The 21615-nt window shown below is 37.1% G+C and overlaps 1 protein-coding gene across 7 annotated transcripts in view; it reads left to right on the top strand.

Moving 5' to 3' along the window:
- PDLIM5 (PDZ and LIM domain 5) overlaps nt 1-21615 on the top strand; it is a 208726-nt gene that overhangs the window by 174619 nt on the left and 12492 nt on the right. For all 7 annotated transcript variants that reach the window (XM_037046092.1, XM_037046088.1, XM_037046087.1 and 4 more), the window contains 2 exons: nt 10973-11129; nt 21177-21357. In XM_037046092.1, the coding sequence (XP_036901987.1) occupies nt 10973-11129; nt 21177-21357 (338 nt within the window). The remainder of the gene's footprint in view (nt 1-10972; nt 11130-21176; nt 21358-21615) is intronic.

Raw genomic sequence — 21615 nt, 5'->3', positions numbered from 1 at the left:
TTGTATTGCATCTTTCAGTTGGTGAAGAACATTGAGGTAGTACTCCTTATTAATTGTTTAGCCTGGAGGGGTGTACTTTTGATGGACAACACTTTTCCAAACAAAAAACACAGTTAACATGGTCTTGATCTTATTGCAACTGTGCCACACCTTCTTCAGGTATGAGGACCAGACGACTTCCATTGGTAAGATTGGGCATTCAATTCTAGATCACAGCCATAGAGCCATGATTCATGTCCAGTATGACCTTCTTGAGAAAATCTGGTTCACTGGTAGTGGTTTGAATCAAGTCATTAGCAACTGCAGCATGCTGTTCCTTCTGCTCTGATAGGAGAAACTGTGGAACAAAATTTTTTTAATATATATTTTATTGATTATGCTATTATAGATGTCCCATTTTTTCCTCCCCTTTGTGACAAATTTCTCCATGACACATTTCATGCCAAGATTCTGAGTCAAAATCTCAGACACAGTAGTTTTTGGAGTCCCCAGATTAGCTTCTAGTTCTCACACTGTCAGTTGTCCATCCTTGTTGATTGCTGTCTGTACAAGTTCAACATTCTCAGGGGTTCTGCTTGTTGCAGGCCTTCTAGAATGTTGGTCACTTTCAACAGATTCTTGGCCATCTTTGAGGCGTTTGTGCCACATTTTTATTTGTGCTGCTGCACTCATTGCATGGTCCCTGAAAGCCTTCTTCTGAGACTTCTGAAAAGTTTCTGCAGAGGGATGTTCAAGCTTACCTCAAAATTTGATGCAGATTTGTTGCTCTGCTCACTCAGTCATTTTGAATACCATGGCCACACAGTTCTCATGCTCACTCAATGAGCATCTATCTACTGCCCCCACTGATGAGTAGAGAGAAGTCATCACAATTCACACATGCACATTCCAGTCCACTATCCTTGGCTGCCAGGTCACATCAGTGTCACACAAAGCATTCTCATTATATTAAACAGTCATTGGACTTTTTCTGGACAAACCTCGGAGACTATTTCCTCTAGCCTTAAGTAGCTCAACAATGTTCTCTGCTTTTAAAAGACATAAAATTCAAACATAACTTTGGGAAATGATAATAAAGTTGAGTTTATTTCAGGGACCTAATGAGTTTAAGTAAGAGGTATATCTTAGAGAATTAGTAGTGGTAATAGAAATATAAAAACTATCCCAGGTATAAAATTTTATAATTATTGATATGGCTTGACATAGGGAGATATCCTTAAATATTCTTCTTTTCCTACAACAGATTTTTTTCTTTTTGCCTACATTGAAAGAATTCTGTTTATATGAGCAATTCAAGCCTGGGGTACTTTTCTCCTTTATTTCTGAGATTAGGCTGCTTTCTCACTTAGATGAAAATCAGTGGGAAATGGTAAAAGCAAAGCTTATCTGGGTTTCATTTTACTTCAGAAATAAGGTATGTGAAAACTCCAGATATAATGTGAGTATAAATAATTTTAATATGTGCTTTTACACTTTTCTCATATAAATATGAGCAAAATTCTACAAATTTAATGTGCTAAGTAACTTCTTAGATTAGAATCTTTATGAATTCACTCGTGATTCTCTTTGGTATTTCTGAGGTCATGAATCATGCCTCAAATTTGTTTTTGTTTTTTAAAATATTTTATCTGAGTTTTTCCCTCTTTTATTTTCCTTTTTTTTCATATCCACTGCCTCCCTCCCCCCTTTTTCATATAAACATTCACCACCCCCAATTAGAACATGGATTTGTCTTTGTATTACAAAACTTGAAATTGTAACAGTGATATTGAGATAACTCAGAAAATACTACACATAAGTGATAAAGAATTTCTTAATTTTTAAATGAATGGTGGTAAAACCAGATATTTCATGATCTCATGTCTTTATCTGCAAGGTACACACTGGGTTTCTTTTACTTGTGACTCTGACCAAATGGAAGTTTTCTTTGTCAGTTCAGTTAGAAAGGAGTAAAAAGCAAGTCTGACTTTCCTGAATTTTGATGATGTATAATGAAACAAATTAAAAAAGAAGAGAAGTGATCCTCATTCAAGTCCCCACACTCTAATTAAGACACTCTAGATCCAATTTAATCTGAGTTCTTAGAGTTGAAAGGCTGGTTGCTAATGGAAGAAACTAACCTTCTGAAGTTGCGGAAATACTTGATACTTAGCCCTGGGTGCACCTGTTCCAATTCTTTATGGCATACATACCAGCATTCTCCACTGCTTAGAGAAATGATAATAGTTTAATCTGTCCAGTTTTGCTTTTAATCATTGAATAAAAATACTCTTGATTCCATTTAATAAAACTTGCAGAAACCTCTCCAGAATGTACTTTCCTCTGATCCTAGATCTTGGCTTAACTTTAAACCTTTTCTGTTTGTACTGGATATGATTTCATTCCTGGATTATGGAGAGTAGACTGTTGTTTATATGTTCACCATAAGGAGCTTGACAGACAAAATGTACAGATTCTGTGCTTCTTGGCCACCATCTGTTTGGGATGGTAAGGAATGGGACAGAAAAGGAAGCAGTTACTGAACACGGTAGTAAGCAAGTGTGTTGCCACTACTGCCACCCAGTTTAGTATGTGTAAAATTTCTACCATGCTTCTGTGCACATATTCTCTGAGATGTTGACAATTATTACAATGCTTCATCTCCCCAGGAGTGCCAGAGTGTCACGTTGATGTAGCCCAGTTATTTCTATGAGGACAGCATTAGCTTCAGTTTATAAAAGGAACACCCCTTGCCGTTGAGAGAGATGTTTCCCACACCATAAAACCTCTTATATGATCTCTGTCTTGACGGGGCTGTAAATATTTGTCTTTTTTCTTTTGGCAGGGACTGGGTGGGTGGGGGTGCAATGTTAGTATTCTTGATAACCTTATTTCCAACTTAATAAGAATGAAATATTATAGGATTTTAAAAAGAACATAGTATGGTTATTCCTAAATTTACTCTCATATCTTTTTCTCCTGCTGTATCTTAATTCATAGGTAGTAGTTGAAATGCTTATACCAATACAGAGTTGTACAACAAAATAGATATAGCATTCTAATGCTTCAATCCTATTTTTCCTCAGTAAAAGTATTAGATTTATAATTATATTTCCCTTTTTGGGACAGCTCATGTAAATTCTCTTAAATGTTCTCAAAATATGAAAAATCTAGCTTTACAGTCTTACATTTTATTTTAGTTTAGGAACTTTGCAGCCCATTCATTATAATGACCAAAAGTATGGGCAGCCAGGTTTAGGAAAGAGAAGACCATCTCTGTATGAAACTAAGCTAATCTTTCACAGAATACAGAAAAGGTTTAAAAGTAATAATCTAAGCTATTAGGCACATCAAGGCAAGTAAAAAATAATGCTTTGGCATTATTCCTCAGTCTGTCTTACCAGGCTTATTAAGGAAATTGGAATAGAAGAAATTAATCATCTCAGTTATCACTATCTCCTTATAAACTGTCCCATAAGTTAATGCTTCTCAGTTTAAATTGCATTTGAGGAGATTTTTCTTCATGTTTGTATGGGGCATGGCAGTGACTGGCAAAGAGCTTGACTCACAGTAGGCACATGATATGTGTTTGATGGGTGGTTGCGTAGGGACGCAGGCTGCAGAGTCAGACAGACACAGCTTTGCATCCCAAATTGTCCAGTTGTCCACTCTCCCTCCCCCTTTGGCATCCATGACACACTCTGCTAGTTTTTCTCAAACTGCCTGTCTCTCTCTCCCAGAGTGTTTATGTTATTAGTCTTATGCCTTAGAAGCTCCTATATTTTCATGTTGTTCTTTCCCAGAGCAGTTTCCTGAACTCCCACAACCGCAAATGTCAACAATATGCTGATGACTCTGGAATCAATTCTTTTAACTCAGATCCAATAGAAAACTAATACAGAGCTTAATCAGAAAAAAAAATTGAAAATCGATGGATTATTTGATATTATTTTAAAAGAGTATTTCTAGAGATCATACTGAAATAGTATGTATTAAATGATAAATGTTAAAATTGCTTAGAAATAATTCAGAGATGCAAGGGAGTAAGTGGGATACAGGTAAAACATGATCATTTATGATATAATACATTGTTAAAGCTTTATTCTTTCTCTTCATTAAATTTTTGCTGGTTTTTAAAGTAATGAATTGGTTCTTTGGCATAATTTAAAAATGATCAAAGCAATTTCTTTTTAAATATTAGAAATGTCATGAGCTCCTAGGTTAAACATATTGGAAATATTTTGATCTTTTATAATTATTATTATTACTGCTGAAACTGTCTCATCTGCTTTGTCAAGCCCATTCAATACAATAGCAGTAGTCTTTGATAGCATCCTTGCTTTCTGATTTGACAAGATACTCTACACATTCCTTGTTCATTGTTTTACCGAGCCCTAGAATCAGCAGTGTCTCTAAAAAGTGTGGTTCCTTTTAATGGGAAGACATTTATTTTGGTGCTGGAGTCATTCACTCTCTAAACAAAGATTTATTAAGCAATATGCCAAGGAGTGCTATGTAACAAACAGAAAACAGTGTCCTTGGCCTCAAGGTGTGAAGAGAGAGATAACAAAAAGCAATAAAAAGAATACAGACTATGTGAGATGAATGCTGTGGAGAAAGAGAAACCAATTAAAGAGTATAGGGAATGCTGGTTTGTGTGTGTGTGTGGGGGGGGGGGTTGCTGTTTGTGCAGGATGGTCAGAGAAAGCCTCATTGATCAATGGCCTTTGAGCAGAGACCTGAAGGAAGTGAGGAAACAAACTATGCAAAAGCTGGGGGAAAGATGTCCAGGTGGAGGGATTAAAAAAGCTCAAGAGCCCTGCACCAGAAGCATGCTTGCCATTTAGAGGAATAGTAAAGGGGTCTGTGGTGTATGTAGTGGGCCAAGGAGAGAGCTGCAGATCCGGTCAGGGTGATGGGAGGAGTCAGATTCTGTAGAACCTTTGGTTTTAGTTCTAATTTACGGAGGAGCTATTGGAAGGTTTTGAGCAGAGTAGCAGCATAATCTGATTTAGTTTTTACTGGCCTCCGTGTTGCTGGCAAGCATGGACGTAAGACCTAGAGGCAATAACTGCAGTGAGCCAAATGAGAGATGACAGTGGCTTGGACCATGATGCACTGTGGAGCTGGTAGGAACTCACCAGGTTATGCATTTCTTGTATTGTTGTGAGCAGTTCATCTTCCAGCATCAGGCTTCTTCTACTGAATGATATGTTCAGCAATTCAGAAGCACTACATCTAATAAGGTTAATGTACCTGAGAAGACACTACTAACATCTGTTGTTACTCAACTTTGTTTTTTGCAATATCACTACCATCCCACTCCCCAACCCCAACTGGCTTATGTAAAATTGTCAAGTAAGATTTGACACAGTGTAGTACTTTTTACTTACAATAATAATAATATTTTGCTGAAAAGGTTGAATAATTTGACTTGAGCCAAAAGAGTTATGAATTTCTTGTATATTCAAGTATAATCTAGCCAGTACTTTAATGTATACACTGTAATCTTCACTATTTTTTAAAAATATTTTATTCTTTTTTCTCTCTTCATGTCAATCAACTGGGTTTTTTTTTTTTTAAGTTTTTATTTATTTATTTTTAGAGAGAAGGGAAGGGAGGGAGAAAGAGGGAGAGAAACATCAATGTGTGGTTGCCTCTCACACGCCCCCTACTGGGGACCTGGCCTGCAACTCAGGCATGTGCCCTGACTGGGAATCCCCCTGGGCGACCCTTTGGTTCCCAGGCAGGCACTCAATCCACTGAGCCACACCAGCTAAGACCACTGTTGTTTTTTTAAGTGTATTGGTTTAGAGTTAACAGCTTTTCTTGATATAGGGATGGAAAGAAAATATGTCAGATATTCTTAATTTGATATACTTTCTTATTCTTAATATAGTTAGAAAACATCTGTTTTCAGAGAATTCACAGGTTGTATTACCTGGGTTCTATTGCTCTTAATCAGTTTTCTTTCTGTAAACTCCTTATTTAGGTAAATATGTGCTTTTTAATGAGCTCAGTTATTTTTGAAACACATAGTAAATAATTAGATAATTTATAATTTCTTATTATTACATAGTATTTTATAGTATTGTATATTACATACTGTGTAAACAAACCCCTGATAATGTACTAATGTGGCCCATAGTGCGGAAGCTACTTGGGTGAACTTGATAATCACTTGATGTTGGGGCCTTATAATGATTAGAAAAGAAAAATAAATATTAGAATAAGATTGTGTTAACTAATTTGCTAGATAACGCAAACCTCAGTCATCTGCTTTGGGGAAAAATGCAGTTAAGAGATTTCTAAAGTAAAGAAGTTTCATTTTATCTTTTCAAATAACATCACAAAGTTACCCAGTAATAGAAAAGTAGGTTCTTCTAAGTTAATGAATATTATGCATTATAATATTCAGTTCAATTTTTAAAAATTCTGTATTGTCTATTAATAATGTGCAGTCCAAATAAGGTGACTTTTGTATTTCTTGGCAGTAAAGTTCATGTTTAGTAAGTCAGAAGTCTGTTTACTGTTTGAAAAAGTATTGCCCTGAGAATTGTCAACTATTTCACTGTGGCAGACAGATATTTTGAAAACTGGCAACTCAACATATTGTGGATATTAAATTTTACTGATAATTTGACAACTTTACATAATGTATTCTAAGAAATTATTCTATTATGCCTCTAGTTGTTCCCACTAATTTACGTTTGCTTATTTAATGATAATCTTTATAATTTTAGGTTTGACTATCATAGGGCTAAAAAACAAAAGCATAGAGTAATTAGGAATGTATATCATATAAAACCTTAGAAGACTCATAAATGACCATTCTAAAGTAAATAAAATATTCTCACCAACACTATTGGATTGGAAAGTAGCCAGTGGCTTTAAATTTCTACATGAGTTTTGTGCTGAAATGTAGTTTATACAAAAAAAAAATGTTTTTAAAACATGATCCTAGTAGGCTAGAGATTAGCCACAAAAGAAGCCAAATTTAATGGAAGTAGCTCAAGATTAAGCTTAACAGGAAAACTTCTTAATGTTCCCATTGTGACCCTTTACTGACTCAATTCATTATTCAGTTAGAATAACTCACTTAAATTTTTTGTGACTTAGATTGCTAGCTTATGAAATGGGCTAATTCCATGTTGCTGTTTAATAGTTCTACTGGGACTTTAAAAAGAAACATTACAAATAAGTAAATTGTCATCTTTAAGCTGTCACTTGTAAAGAGATGTATTTTGTCTGCCTGAACGTAGGTGATTTTTAGGATGAGTTCAATAAATTTGAAGTGTTTTTAGTCACTACTGTATGTGGAAGACTGTTTTCTCTGTACGGTCATCCGTTCCCTACAGAATTCTAAAGGAGGCAGGGCTCGTTTGTGGCGCTTTCCCACTCCCAAGACCTCACCTTTTTACACCTCCCTGTCCCCAGTAAGCCAAGCGAGCAGAGGCCAGCAGTTGGCACTTGATGGCTTACAAGTCGCCCATTCCTGTGCTAGCGTAGTGAGAAATTCAATCTGAAGAAGTGAAACATCATTTTACTCATACAGGAAATAACTGGGTCTTGGAAATGGTCAGGGCTTGGTAATTAATAGGCTTGTGTAGCTTTGTGTGGGCCAGTGTGCTAGCAACACAGCAACAAAATAGAGGTGTGAGAACTTTGGTCTTATCCAAAGTGGTTAAAATGGGGCAGGAACAGAAAGCAAGGCTTTTATTCACCAGAAAGGAACAGCAATTAACGTAGAGCCTTTTTCTAGGTGCTTAGGATGATCAGATGTGTCATGTGTAAGAATGGCCTCATCTTAAATGAGTTAGTTCCCCATGTACCTTCTCCTTGAGGCCTGAGCCAGGTGGATTAGGTCCCATTTTACAATGACCCATGCAGAATTACCACACTCTCTTGCTGCTAAAACTATCTCAGTTTTAGCAATAAGCCCTGAGTTTTTTTAGGGCTTATGCATAGATAATGTGATAAAATAAAAGCATGTTGTAGAAGAAAGGGTGTGACTCTCTTTGAGGTCTGATTTTCAGATTTTTCAACTGGTAATTTTCCTACTGTTTGAAATCCTGAACTCAATCTACATTTTAAAAATCTGTACCTTAATAGTCTCCTTTAAAAAGGCAAAATGATAGTGGTTTAGAACCTCCCCTTTTTCATTTACTTGATTAAATATTAATTTTTTTGCCCTCTCTGTTTAAGGCAATGTTCTGGTAATGGGTGTAGTTTGTCCTTATTTTTTAAGAGTTTGTCATTGAGTTAGGAAGCAAAAGGTGCTACAGGCTCTATCAGTAAATAGAGAATAAATCATATAGGTGAGGTTGTTAATAGATATTAAAGGGGGCAAGAGAACACTTCTAGCTAGGATGGTCAGGGAATACGGAGGCCAGAAATGGAACTTTCACGGGGCTTGCAGAATGAGAAAACTGAGTAGCAGAGGACGAAGGGATATTTCATTGGCTGAGGATCACATAAGCAGGGGATGACAGAACATGTTCAAGGGACAGTGAGTGGATGATAGTGTGGTATTTAAGAGCACACTCCAGAGCCAGACTGCCCAGATCCAGGAGTGCCCTTCATTTTGTGTTTGACCTTGGGCAGGTTTCTTAACCTTCTTTGCCTCCGAGTAGGAAAGTGGTACTGATCATGCCTAAATCATAGGGCTGTTGTAAGCATTTGAGAATAGTGCCAGCACAAGTTAAATGTTAAAGGACTGTAGTTGAGTATGATGATGGTGACAGGGGTGTTGGTGAGTGTAAAAGGGAAGATTATAAAGAAGACTAGTGAACCTGTTGAGGGACCAGACTGTCAGGACTGCACATAGTTCACAGTGGGGAGGTATTGGACCTTTATAAAAAAGAATATGTGATCAGACTAGTGTATTTGGGAAAAGAATCTAGTAAAAGAAGTTGAAAAAGAGATGGGCAGTGGAGAGACTGCTTTGGAGACTTGAAGTGGTCCGGGCTGGAGATGGGTTCCAATTAGAAAGAAGGGACAGACCTTCTGTCCCTTACAAGGGAATGCTTGTAATGAAGCCATTGTTAGCATCTGGAGACTGAGTGTCAGGGAGGCAGAGAGCCATGTCTGAGTAAGTGGGAAAATTCAAACCATGGAAGTTGTTAGGAAGAGCTGGCAACATGTGCAAGAAGGTAAAAAATATTTTGCATGCCATGAACGTAAAGACAAGAGCAAGATTTGGCATTATCTGGTGCTCTGAGAGAAATCAGGCCTGGGGATAGAAATTGAAGACCCACAGAGGCAGCAGTCATGCTGCGTGAGTAAATGAGATAACAAGGAAGAGAGTGTACAAGGTGAATATTACAGTCATTTTTTCCCCGTTTCTCTAAGAGGAAATGTGAGTTTAAGAGAATGAAAACACATTCCAAGTCCAGGTGACTCACTTGAAACGTGGGCAGTAGTAGGGTTCCCTGGCCTGTAAGTGCCAGTTTACAGCTCTAGTGCCCAGCGGAGCGCCGCAGATGGGCTACGTGTTTATAGACGCTCGCTCTCTGGATCTGTGACCAACAGGCTCGTTCTGGTTGGGGAGAACTATTCTCTCACGTATCCTAATTCATCTTACCCAGTTTGGACCACACCTTTAATATGGATTATTATACTGTCATTGTGTATCTGTCAATATATACACATGTGTACACATGCACACACACTTTGTTGATTTGTATTGTGTGTGCTTTTCTTAAAAGCCGTTCCTTTTAAACCTCTTTAATGTACATTTTTTCTCTTCCCTTACATTTTACTTGCTTATGAGTAAGGAGCTGGCCTTCTGTTGGTGTCAGTCCTTTATAGTCTTGCATTTTTTCACATATGTATTGATTCCAGTTTATTTATTCATTCATTTATTTATTCCAGACACAGTATTAATTGTGAGGGTAATGGACAAAACATAGTTCCTACCCTCAGTGAGCTTACTATATAGTTGGAGAAGATGACAGATAAGTGTGGTAGAAACAATAAAATCATTCACAGAAAATTATGGGAACATTGAAGAGAAATATTTAACTGGGATTATGTGGAGGGAGGAGCAGGGAGAGGTAATTCAAAGAGGACTTTTGGAGCAATTGACTTTTGGGCTGAATCTTATATAGTAAGCAGTGGTTACTAAATAAAGAGGAAGAAGCATAGAGAAATGACAGGAAAGACCTGTTCACAAGAAAAAGCGAGGCAGTTTGGTATTGCTGTAGCATAAGCCGAAAGGCAGAGTATGCTAAAAGATGCCATAGTGGAGCAGGCGGAGGCCACGGTGGGCCTTGTACGCAGAGATTAGAAGTATACACTGTATTCGGTGGTTGAAGAACGGGGAAATCCTAGAACAGGAAAATCCTAGAGCGAGGTCTGTGACCAGGTGGCAGTTGGGAGTAGGAATTTGTGGAGGATGAGACAGTTTGGGGGCTAGTCCTGGAGGGAGACATTGAGGACCTAAATCGGGACAGTAGTGTAGAAGTGGAGATGAGGAGGCGAACCTAAGAATTACTGTGATTTAAAATAATCAGAACCCAGTATGACCACAGATCATGGAGGAGAAGGTCCTAGGATGATTCTTTTGTAGCTACTTATGTAACTGGATGACTGAGTGCACAGTCTTCTTAGGTAATACAAGAAGAAAGAGAATAGATAACAATAAAGAGTTGTTATTTTTAACCCGCTGAAATTTATAATGCCCTTATGATACTATTTCAAGTTAAATCTAATTAATGGTTAAAAATGTTATGAATATGCACCCTAACCGTATCTCCTCTTGGAGGTATTTCTTTTTCCAAAACCTGTTATGAACACATCTGTCATAACTCTTGATGTTGTAATAATCCTTGATTTTCCTTTCTGTTTATCCCTGTAGTCAGTCTAGTGTTTGGTACATAACCTCTTCTTAAATGTGAGTGAGTAGATTATTTTTAAAAGTAATATTATTTATTAGAAAAAGTTTGTATTTGGCTTACTCTCATTCTGATTATTCTTTTGTTTTAACTCCTAGCACCTTCCACTGGAAGAATCTCAGGAGCAGCACCACCAGCCAATTCAGCTGTGGGGCAGCCCCAGCCCAGCGAGCAGGACACTTTGGTGCAAAGAGCTGAGCACATTCCAGCAGGGAAGCGCACTCCAATGTGCGCCCACTGTAACCAGGTTATCAGGTTGGTTGTTTGGGAAATTTCTTAGAAGTACTTAATACCAATGTTAATTTTTAAAAATATTCTGATTTATAATTTTACTAGGGAAAATATTCTCGCCATATTTTTATAGAAGTTGTTATTGAAGTAGATAAATATTAATATATTTATTGAAATCTATTTTGATGAAAAATACTTCTGGGCCCTTGAAATTAGAACTAAAAATACCATTTTTTAGTTATTAATTTCTAAGGAAAAATAATAATTAATGTAACCTTTCAGAGAAGAATAAAATTTTAAGCCTCGAAGGGATCCTGAAGCTCATTTATCCCAACTTCATTATTATAAAAGTGAGGACTTTCATTTAGATGAAAAATAACTAGTGGCATAACATAAAGAACTTTGAGTCCTATAAGAAGATTATAGGAAGATTGGCTAAGAAGACTGGCTTTTTGAATCCCTAAGCACCGAAAAATATAATTACCTTCAGACTGTACATAAGTGCTTTAAATTTTAGATTAGATCATAACCTGCTTCTTTGTATTTCTATCAAAATCTTTATTGTCTCTTAAATTCCAAGTAGGAAAAAAGGCCCAGAGATTTTAAATGAGCGTACTGTACTGGCACTTATTAAATCTCTGAGCATTCCTTACCAAGCGGCTTTAGAAATGTTATGAGGTAAAGGTGTGAATGGTGACTGCAGGATCCCACCAGCAGGTCCTAGTTGCCACTCTGTGAGTCCCTTGTTGGCGGTAACAAATGATCAGTCAAAAGCTCTTTCCTCAAGCTCAAGTTCTTTCCTCATTTTTAATTTACCCTGTTTTGAAATAATCGAAACAGAGGTTCTCTAAAGTTGAATAAGGTTAAGACTTTTTCCTTCCTCAATTACATAATTATTGTTTAGGATATGTGTCTTGTTAATACTGAAACCTGAGCCCAAGAAGCCTTAAAATACTTTCTTTAAAAATCAAGTATACTCTTCCCCTCGACCCACAACTAAGCAATAAATGAGTCACAGCACACAATACATGATTAAAAATAAAACAGCTTTATATTTTGAAGGTAGCCCATGTTCATTGTGACATCTCAAAAATATAGAAAAACTGAAAGCAAAAATAAAAGTTCCTCCATAATTCTACTTCCTAAGTGAGCCACTGTTAGTATTTTAAGTCACACTTTTAAGACACACACACCTGAGGACAGATTTCATTTGTGGAAATGGAATCATAATACACTTCTTATAAAATGTTATTTTCCACTTAAATTGTAATACTGTCCACAGTGGGTGGTGCCTGCTGACTAAGAGTTAGCCCATAGCAGTACTAGTGGTTGTGAGGGGAAGAAAATCAGCAGAGGTCCCCCAGCCCAGCGCCGTAAACAACACGGAGGCGTTCTGTGAGTGTATGACCTGAACAGATCGCACCTGACTCTAGACCCCCTCGGGTTCCAGGCCATGACATTGATTCGGTTCGAGTCATTTTTCTAAAAGCACTGCTCTAGTGTGGTACCACTACTTTACCCTAGTAAATAAAATACTCTACTTTCTTATTTTATTAAATTTACTGGTGTGACATTAGTTAATAGGGGCATACAGGTTCCAAGTGTATATTACTGTAATGCACAATCTGTACATTGCACTGTGTGCCCACCATCCAAAGTCAAATCATCTTCTTTCCTCATGAATTTGGCCCCTTTGCTGTTTTCCAATCCCCTAGGCCCCTTCCCTCTGGAAACCACCAGACTGTTGTCTGCATCTGTGAGTTTCAGTTTTATATCCCACATGAGTTAAATCATACGGTCCTCAGCTTTTTCTGACTGACTTATTTCACTTAGCATAATAAAACACTTTTTAATTAGTGTATTTAGTTGTTATATTTTTAGGTTTAATTTTTTAATTTTTACTTAACTGATTTGAGAGAGAGAGAAACATCAATTTCTTGTTCCACTTATTTATGCATTCAGTGGTTGCTTCTTGTAAGTGCCCCTGATCAAGGATCAAACCCACAACCTTGGCATATAGGTATGACGCTCTAACCATCCGGGCCAGCCAGCCAGGGCTTTAGGTTTAGTATTAATGAAATAAAATATTCTAGCTTGTCACATTGCTTCTATGAGTTATGGTACTTTGGTTAGGTAGACTGGTATTTAGGAATATAGTGTGGTGGGCACAGACACCCTTTTTGGAGACAGGAGTCACTGCTTCCTGTGAAGTTGTTGTAAGCAAGTAATTAGATGGGTTAGCAAAGTATCAAACCATTTCAGTTGTTGTTTTGTGTTGTCTGATTATCAAATTCCGTGACATCCTGTAATCACTACTACCAGCACATCTGAAAAACTTACAATGGATAGAAATTATATCCCCACCCCTACCTACCTTGTTTCAGTTTTAATACTAGACCAGGATGAAATTTTAGTGCACAATGTTCTTGTCAGTGAAATAAATACATATTTTGTTAATAACATGAGTGGCCATCACTTATTGCTCCCTCATCTGTTAAATTTTATATTGCTCTGGATTACCCCAGCACTTGTTGTCAGTTAAACATTAAAGCTTCATTCCTAGGGAAACTAATAGGAACAGGGATCAGTTCATGTCAGGATCTTCTAACAGTAATTAACATAGCACATTTGCTTGGTGCTCAAATGCTAAAGCAGCTTGAATAGATTGTGGTCAGTTCAGAGGCCTAGTCAAAGCATCATTCTAGTTCTTGGCCTCAAACGCCAGTATCACTTACCAAAGCAAGGAGGCGTTAGATCAAGTGACATTCTCTTGTACACCTGTTTTAAAAACAAGCTGCACACACAGACTTGATACTTTCGGTATAGAGTATTACAACCTGGCAAATTCCAAGAAGTTTAAAATTTTAGAATTTATATTGTTTGTTTTCCACAGTGTAATTTATATTGTTTATTTTATAAGTATTTTATAAATGTTTTACATTTTCAAACATTTTTAAGTAAATCCAAACTAGGGCAAAGTTGGTGTTTTGTTTTATTTTTAGCAAAGTTAATTGTTTTTGGAAAAACCTCAGAAACCTGTATCACCGAACTGGCTATCTCTTATAGAACACATTTGGCTTAAAATTCTGTAAATCATTTTATTTGGTCCAATACTTTAAAATTTTGGCTTATTTGAATCCTGAAAAGATTGTGAATATTCTGCCTAAATTGTATTATTTAGGCACTACTTTGATTAGTTAGTTGCTTTTTCCAGATGACTAAGGTGTTGTTACAATTTAGGAAATTCTACTGAAGCTTTAAGTTTGCTGTGAACATTTCCAGTTCATTTATGATAGAAGTACCATTTCTTCCACTCATGAGTAGATTGACTGTTGGAGTGCTGGCATAATAGGAAAACAGAAAATCAGCCTAATACAGCCAAAATCACATTTTAGTTTCCGTGGTAGAGTGGGCTTATGAAAATTCTGGCTTATTTCCTGACTGTTACATCTAGTGGCATTAAAATCTATTGACCACTTGTATTAATTAGATGGAGTTAAATGAACCATTCATGTTTAGCTCCTTAGCATCTTTGTGAAAGAAGTAAGGGATTTGTGGTGCTTGAATTTCTTCTTAGATAGGGAATGCTTAAAAAAAAGAGCCGTGATGCTATTGTTCTGATTTTGCCTGCATTATAGTCCCGAACAATCACGTTCAGTCAACCCATAGTTAATTCTAGTGAGAAAGAGAATTTTAGCACTGCTGAATTATTTCTTGCTCAGTGATTTTCATATTTTTCTCCTAAGGAGAGGTATCTCAGTTACCCCAAGGAGAGGCCGGCAAAGTGTTTTGCCTGTCTCACCATCCATTCCAATCTCTGAACACTCCTTTATTAATAGGTTTTATTTGTTTTCCCTTCTGGTTAAGATTTTACTTGAAAATAAAAAGTTTCTTGGTTTAATGTGTTAATTTCTTCATTTAAGGAAATGACTGAAGACCCAGAACAAGATTTCAGATTTACAGTAGTGAAAAATCGCTGTTTCCTTTGCCTAGATTTTCTCCCCTGAGATATTTACATAGCTCACTTTCTCCTCTTTTAGATCTTTGCTCAATTATTAGAGTATTGCTGGCCACTCCCAGCCCCCCACGTATAGTCTCCCTGTCTCACATCCCTGCTTTGATTTTATCTCCAGCGTTTAAAATCTAACACACCATGTATTGTATTTCTTTTTTGTTGTCTCTCTCCACCACACTGGAATGTAAGTTCCCTGCAAACAGGGCTTTTTCTGGCTTTGTTTCTTGGTATTGTCTCTGCTCCCAGAACATGGTCTGGCACTTATCATTGCGTATAGTAAATGTTCAGTTGGTGAATGAACTTTTAAAAAATATTTGAAGGAATGCTTGATGTTAGCCTTGCCAAATTGAAATTATATTCCACTTGTCTTATTATATAGAATCACATTTCTCCTGATTATCTAATTTTATAATAATCTCAATATAAATTGACTGTAATTGCCTCCAGTAAACTTGTTTTTAAATTATCAATTAATATTACCTTTTTTAAATTTCTTTTAAAAAATTTTTTAAAAATATTTTATTTATTTTTATTTATCTTTAGAGGGGAAGGGAAGGAGAGAGGGACAGAAATATCAATGTATGGTTGCCTCTCGTGCATCCCCTGCCAGGAACCGGGAACAGGCCTGCAACCCAGGCATGTGCCCAGACTGGGAATCGAACGGCGATTGTGTGGTTCGCAGGCCCACGCTCAATCCACTGAACTACACCAGCCAGGGCTAATATTACCTTTTTTAGAACTTGTTCTTTTATGTAATATTATGTTTGGGCTCATTTTACCTGTGCATTTATTCTTAAGGAGCATGTCCTTCATGTCTTTCAAATAAAAAAGCTATTTATAAGTGGCCTTACCACCTTTTAAAAGCAGTCTTTTAATGAGTTAAAGATGATGCTGTGGAAAGCACATGGAATTTCCTAAAAAAATTGAAAATGGATGCCTTTTGACTCTGATTCCAACGCTGAGAGGATTATACCTTAAGAATCCTGAAACACCAATTTGAAAGAACTTACACACCCCTGTGTTCATAGCAGCCCATCAGTAGATGAGTGGATTAAAAAAAACCCTGGGGTATATTTACATAATGGAATACTATGCAGCAGAAAGAAAGAAGGAATTTCTACCTTTTGCAACAGCATGAGTGGAACCAGAGAGTGTAATGTTAAGTGAAATAAGCCAGGTGGTGAGAGAAATACCATATGATCTCACTTACAACTGGAATCTAATGCACAAAATAAACTAATCGGAAAAATAGAACCAGAGACATAGAAACGTGGAACAGACTGATAGTTGTAGAAGGGGAGCAGGGAGCAGTTAATTGTGGAAGGAAGGGGAAGGGATTAGTCAAAGAGCATGTGTGAATGACTCGTGGACATGGACAAGGGAGAGAGGAGGGACTGTGGCAGAGGGGTGAGCTGGGTAGAGGGGGACAAAAGGGAAAAACTGGGCAACTGTAATAGAATAAGAAGAAAGAGAGAGAAAGAAAGACAATTAAAGAAGTATTTTTATATGTTCTAAATTGGAAAGTTTTGGGATAAACCAGTGGAAATGAATTAAGGGTGTCAAAAATACAGTGTTTCTAAATTTGGGGGAAGATTTTTAATATTTCTAATTTCAAGTATCGTAAATCACAAAGATAGTCACTTCGTTCCATTCTCTTTTGCTCTATTCTCTTCCTGCATGTGTGTTTGTATATATTTGTGACTCTGTGTGTGTTGTGCATTTTCTCCCAATAATCTTTTCTATTTCATTTTGTTTTTCTAGCTGTGTTGTTTTTAGACTGTTTTCGCATGCTAGGCCCTTCCTAAAAGTTGAGCATAATATAAACTAGCTTCTACAGTTTTATTATTTATTATTCCTAGTTAAGTAGACTATCAGCTTCCATATGCATTTTTGAGCACATGAGTTCTTTTTTATGTGACGTTTAACATCTATCGGTACAGTAAGTCTTAGCCAAATAAAATTTTTAATCTACAGTGGCTGGGCCTTGAAGGGTCCAGCTCTACAGTTCATTGTCCACCATGATCTTAGGAAAGTTGGCTAACTTCTACAATGTTAGCTTCATCTGTTTTTATAGAGTTAATGTATGTCGCTGAGAGTTGTGAAAATTAAATAACATAGGGAGGCAAGAAGTAGGCATTTGATTTTGAAGTTAAATCCCTGCTAAATTGTGCCTGTTGGAATTTGCAATTCCTTTCACTTTTCTATTGTAAGCTTTTCTTTTGCTCTTAGCATCCTTCCCTATCTCTTCTTTCATACTGTTTTTTTTTTTTTTCCTTTTTTGGCATAAAGTCTCACAGAAGATAAACAGGATAAAAAGTTTCCTGGCATAGCTCTTCTCTCAGCCAATCAGTGCTTCAACCCGCCACCCCCCCTTCCTCTGTCAGTCAACAAGTATTTAGTAAATGCTCCTGAGGCGCAGAGGATTGTAAGAGGTAGTTGAATTCTTAATTCCATTTGCAGTTATCCAAGCCTGTCATTCCACTTTACAGATGGAAACCCAATCCTACACGGAACAAGAACTTTCTTCATTGTTAATCCTGTGTTAATGAATTTGTTAAATGAGTCTCTGCTGACACAGAGAAGAGAGTACTTTGTTATAAGTAGAAAATTTTATTGTTTAATCTGTTTTTATCTTCAAGGGCATTGATGGAAAATGCTCTTCCAGTGCAGCCAAGGGATACCAGGGTAGACCAATATCTGCCCAGAGCATGTTTGTTAGAGAAAACAGAGATTTGGCTGGAGGGAGTCATCTTCAACTCGCTTTTTAAAGGTGCAGAGGGGGTTTCTTCATTGTTGCTAGCATCTTTCACTATTTAAATTTGATAAACTAAGACAATACCTTAAAATTACACTTTTGGTGGACAATATTACTGTTTATTTTTTGTAGTGGATATTAGTCCAGAAAGCTTTCAGAAACACTTTTACGAATACATGAAATACAAGAAAATCTTCTAAATTGCAAAAGGGAGCAAAACAAGAATGAAAATCTTGAATGGGACCATTGAAAATGAGCACTGGACAGAAATTTTTCATTGCGACTAGACAAGACCTGCAACATTGACTTACATACTTGCTGTAGTTGGACTAAATTTGGCTTTCAGCCTTCAAACAGTCAACAAAAAACGGAGTTAATTTTCCAAAGTACCATACATTGGGATGAAAAATAATTCTGTTACTCAGAAGAAGCAAAACCATTCTTGTTGCAAAAATCTGAAAAGAATTTCTCCAAGGAATCCATGTGAAAATGGCCTTGTGTGATCTAACAAAGAACACTTTCAAACAGCAACTTGCAGGAAGAGCCAAGATGGATTCCACAGAGCGCCTTCCTGTAACGAGGGTCAGTGAAGACTGATGGTGTCCCGCCGAACACTGGTCATTAAAGGAATAATTCTGTGGAATGGGTCTGTCTCAGTTTCAGAACCTATTGCTCTGCTGGTCTGAGCTGATCTTAACACACATTTTAGAAAATCTAGAAAATAGATGTTCTTTGTGGTCCTCAATCAATTTTTCTTAAATGTCTTTATTTTCTCAGATGAACTTTGTTAGTGGCCTGTATAACTGATAGACATGTTCCAGGAATAAAGCTCTTTATTCCATGCACATTACTAACCCTTTGCTTTAACGGAATGTGGAGTTTGAGGTTGGTTGACTGCTTTTGCAAACTGAGAAGACTAAGCATGCTGGCCTCAAGGGGCCTTTCAAGCTCATGGGGGAGCTGAAGATGTGCTCTTATAAAAAATTTACCCCAGTAAATTGTACCGAACTATTTTAATGTCCAGACCAATGTTACAGTCACAGAAAATTCAGCTTGGCAGATTTTTCAGGCATGTATAACCAGGTGCCCACCTGGTGGAAAAGCTTAGACTGCTCATAAAACTCTGACTAGCTTCAAGCATTTCGACTTCTTGGTTTATATTTGAAAGAAAATTACTTGCCAGATATATACTGAAAAAAGTGAAAGAAGGAACTTGTTTAGCAGGACAGTTACTTATAAACCAGTTAAAAAAATGAGAGACAACCTACTGCAAGTAACATACTTTGCTACATAGTAGGGGGATCTGTAGCCCTTTCTCCTTCTGGCAGTAATCAGCTAACAAAGGCATTCCTTGTTAAGTGATACTACAACCATTGTACCCTGAAGTTTAAAAGACAATAGTAACTACTTTTCTCAAGTACTAAGAGAGCAGCATGCACTAGGTTATACAAAATGGCGTATTATGGAATTAAGTACAAATTGGTAGTTTATAAAATATTCACAGGGATGTAAAGTACAGCATAGGGAATGTAGTCAATGATACTGAAAGAACTGTGCATCGTACCAGGTGGGTACCGGAAATACTGGGGGGAGGGACACTTTGTAAAGATGATTGTCTAACGCTGTGTTGTGCAACTGAAACTAATATGGAATAACATTGATTGTAAACTGTAATTAAAAAATAAAATGTTGTGTCTTTTAAGAAAAAGAAAAAATGTGGGGCTAGAAAACACCCACTTATACTCCACAGAACACATTTGAATCATTCAAGTGTCTTTCTTCTTCCTTGACTCCTTCAGAATAAGGGGCAGACTCCTAGTAAACATCAGTGTGTATTTGCAAAGGATTCCCAATGGGGCATAGTTCCTGAATATCAGAGGCTAAAAAATTGCTTTGACTTTATTTATGCTGCTTATTACTGTGACTCCTCTTATTAGTAATGTGACTGGAAGTAGGTATTTGATAGTAATGACAGTTACCCTGTGGTGGCTCAGTGACGGTACCTGATGGTAATGAGCTCAAAGGCAGAGAGTATCCATTGATTGGAGCAGTATGCTGGGATTCGGGACATTCAGCTTCTGGCCCTCAGTCGGAGATTTTTATGCTAGTTGTCATATCTTTTGAGTATTTAGTATCTCAGCTACTCCATCTGTTAAACTGAGGGCACAGTAACTGTCCTGGTCTATCTCACAGGAATGCTGCACAGATAAATTAGATAAATGTTAATGGGCCTTGGAGGTAAAGCTGCTCTATGAATAAAAATTAGTGTGATGCTACTGAAAAGAAAGTTGTAGAGGCTAGAATGGTTAAGCTCTGCAGGCTTCATGACTAGATAAGACTTCATAATGGATTCCTGTCCAGCAAACCAAACCCTTATCTTATCAGTTCATGACTGTATGATATTTAATGGGAAAAAATCTATTTACAAATATTTGTTACCTTGATATAAATGTTCATTAAAAACAAGTCATGTTTAAATTAAATAAAACCTTCCTGCTCTGGCTGGTGTAGCTCAGTGGATTGAGCGCCGGCCTGTGAACCACACGATTGCAGTTCCACTCCCAGTCGGGGCACATGCCTGGCTTGCAGGCCAGTTCCCAGCAGGGGACACACGAGAGGCAACCATACATTGATGTTCTCTCCCTCTCTCCTTCCCTTACTCTCTAAAGATAAATAAATAAAATCTTTTAAAAAATCGATTCCTTGAAAAAAAAAAAACCTTCCTTAGTAGCTTCAAACAATCTCTAATACCCAGTTTACAGTTTCTATAGCCATTTTGGAGGGGTGATGATTTGATATACTTAATAAAGTTGAGAAATATATGAAACTGTGTGTAAGGAAGAGAAATTGACTGGAATATTTTATTGGATAATATTATATTTAAGACTCTGACATTACCAAATTCAGATTTTCCTTTTTTTTAATGGAAATGTCAAACTCTCATCTCTGCTTAAACCACATTTTTTCTGGTTCTGTTTTCTGTCACAGTTAACATCCTCATTCTCAATCATAATCATGACACAGATAGACTCACTCATTTCAACTCAAAAAACGTAACTACCAGATCTCTTGCAGGTAGAATAAAGGGCAGGGGGGACATGGCCTTTCAGTGCTCTTACTCCTCCCCTCTCTCCACATGGATGTGCAGGAAACTCCTATGTAAAGTGACATGTGTTCAGTCCCTGAGAAGGAGAATTGTACGAACATTTAGTTATTCAAATATTGTATAAAAGAGATCCTATCCAGCTAAACTTTAGAAACTTTGATTCCTAAGCCAGCTTGTTCTCTTTACTTCTTTCAGGGGACCATTCCTAGTGGCACTGGGAAAATCTTGGCACCCAGAAGAATTTAACTGTGCTCACTGCAAAAATACAATGGCCTATATTGGATTTGTGGAGGAAAAGGGAGCCCTGTATTGTGAGCTCTGCTATGAGAAGTTCTTTGCTCCTGAATGTGGTCGATGCCAAAAGAAGATCCTTGGAGTAAGTATGAGAAATCTCTTTATTCTGAGTGAATTTTAAAGCAGAACAATTGTTGTTCTGAACCCCTTCCATCATTGTTGTCATCAGTAATTATTACTGTAAAGCAAAACCAAATAGACTTCTGTAGATAGGACTCATGGGGCCAGGTCATCTTTGGTTTTGTCTTGCTGAGTACTGGTTTGTCTGGTGAAAGTCTAGCCACTGAGAGGGAAAAATAATTTACTGTGGGTGTACTGCCTCAACAGGACCCTGTTTGCC

This window comes from Sturnira hondurensis, unplaced genomic scaffold (genome assembly GCF_014824575.4).
Source record: "Sturnira hondurensis isolate 20B ecotype Veracruz unplaced genomic scaffold, ASM1482457v3 Scaffold0004998, whole genome shotgun sequence".
Taxonomy (NCBI): Eukaryota; Metazoa; Chordata; class Mammalia; order Chiroptera; family Phyllostomidae; genus Sturnira; species Sturnira hondurensis.
This window is presented reverse-complemented; position numbering and strand designations above follow the sequence as displayed.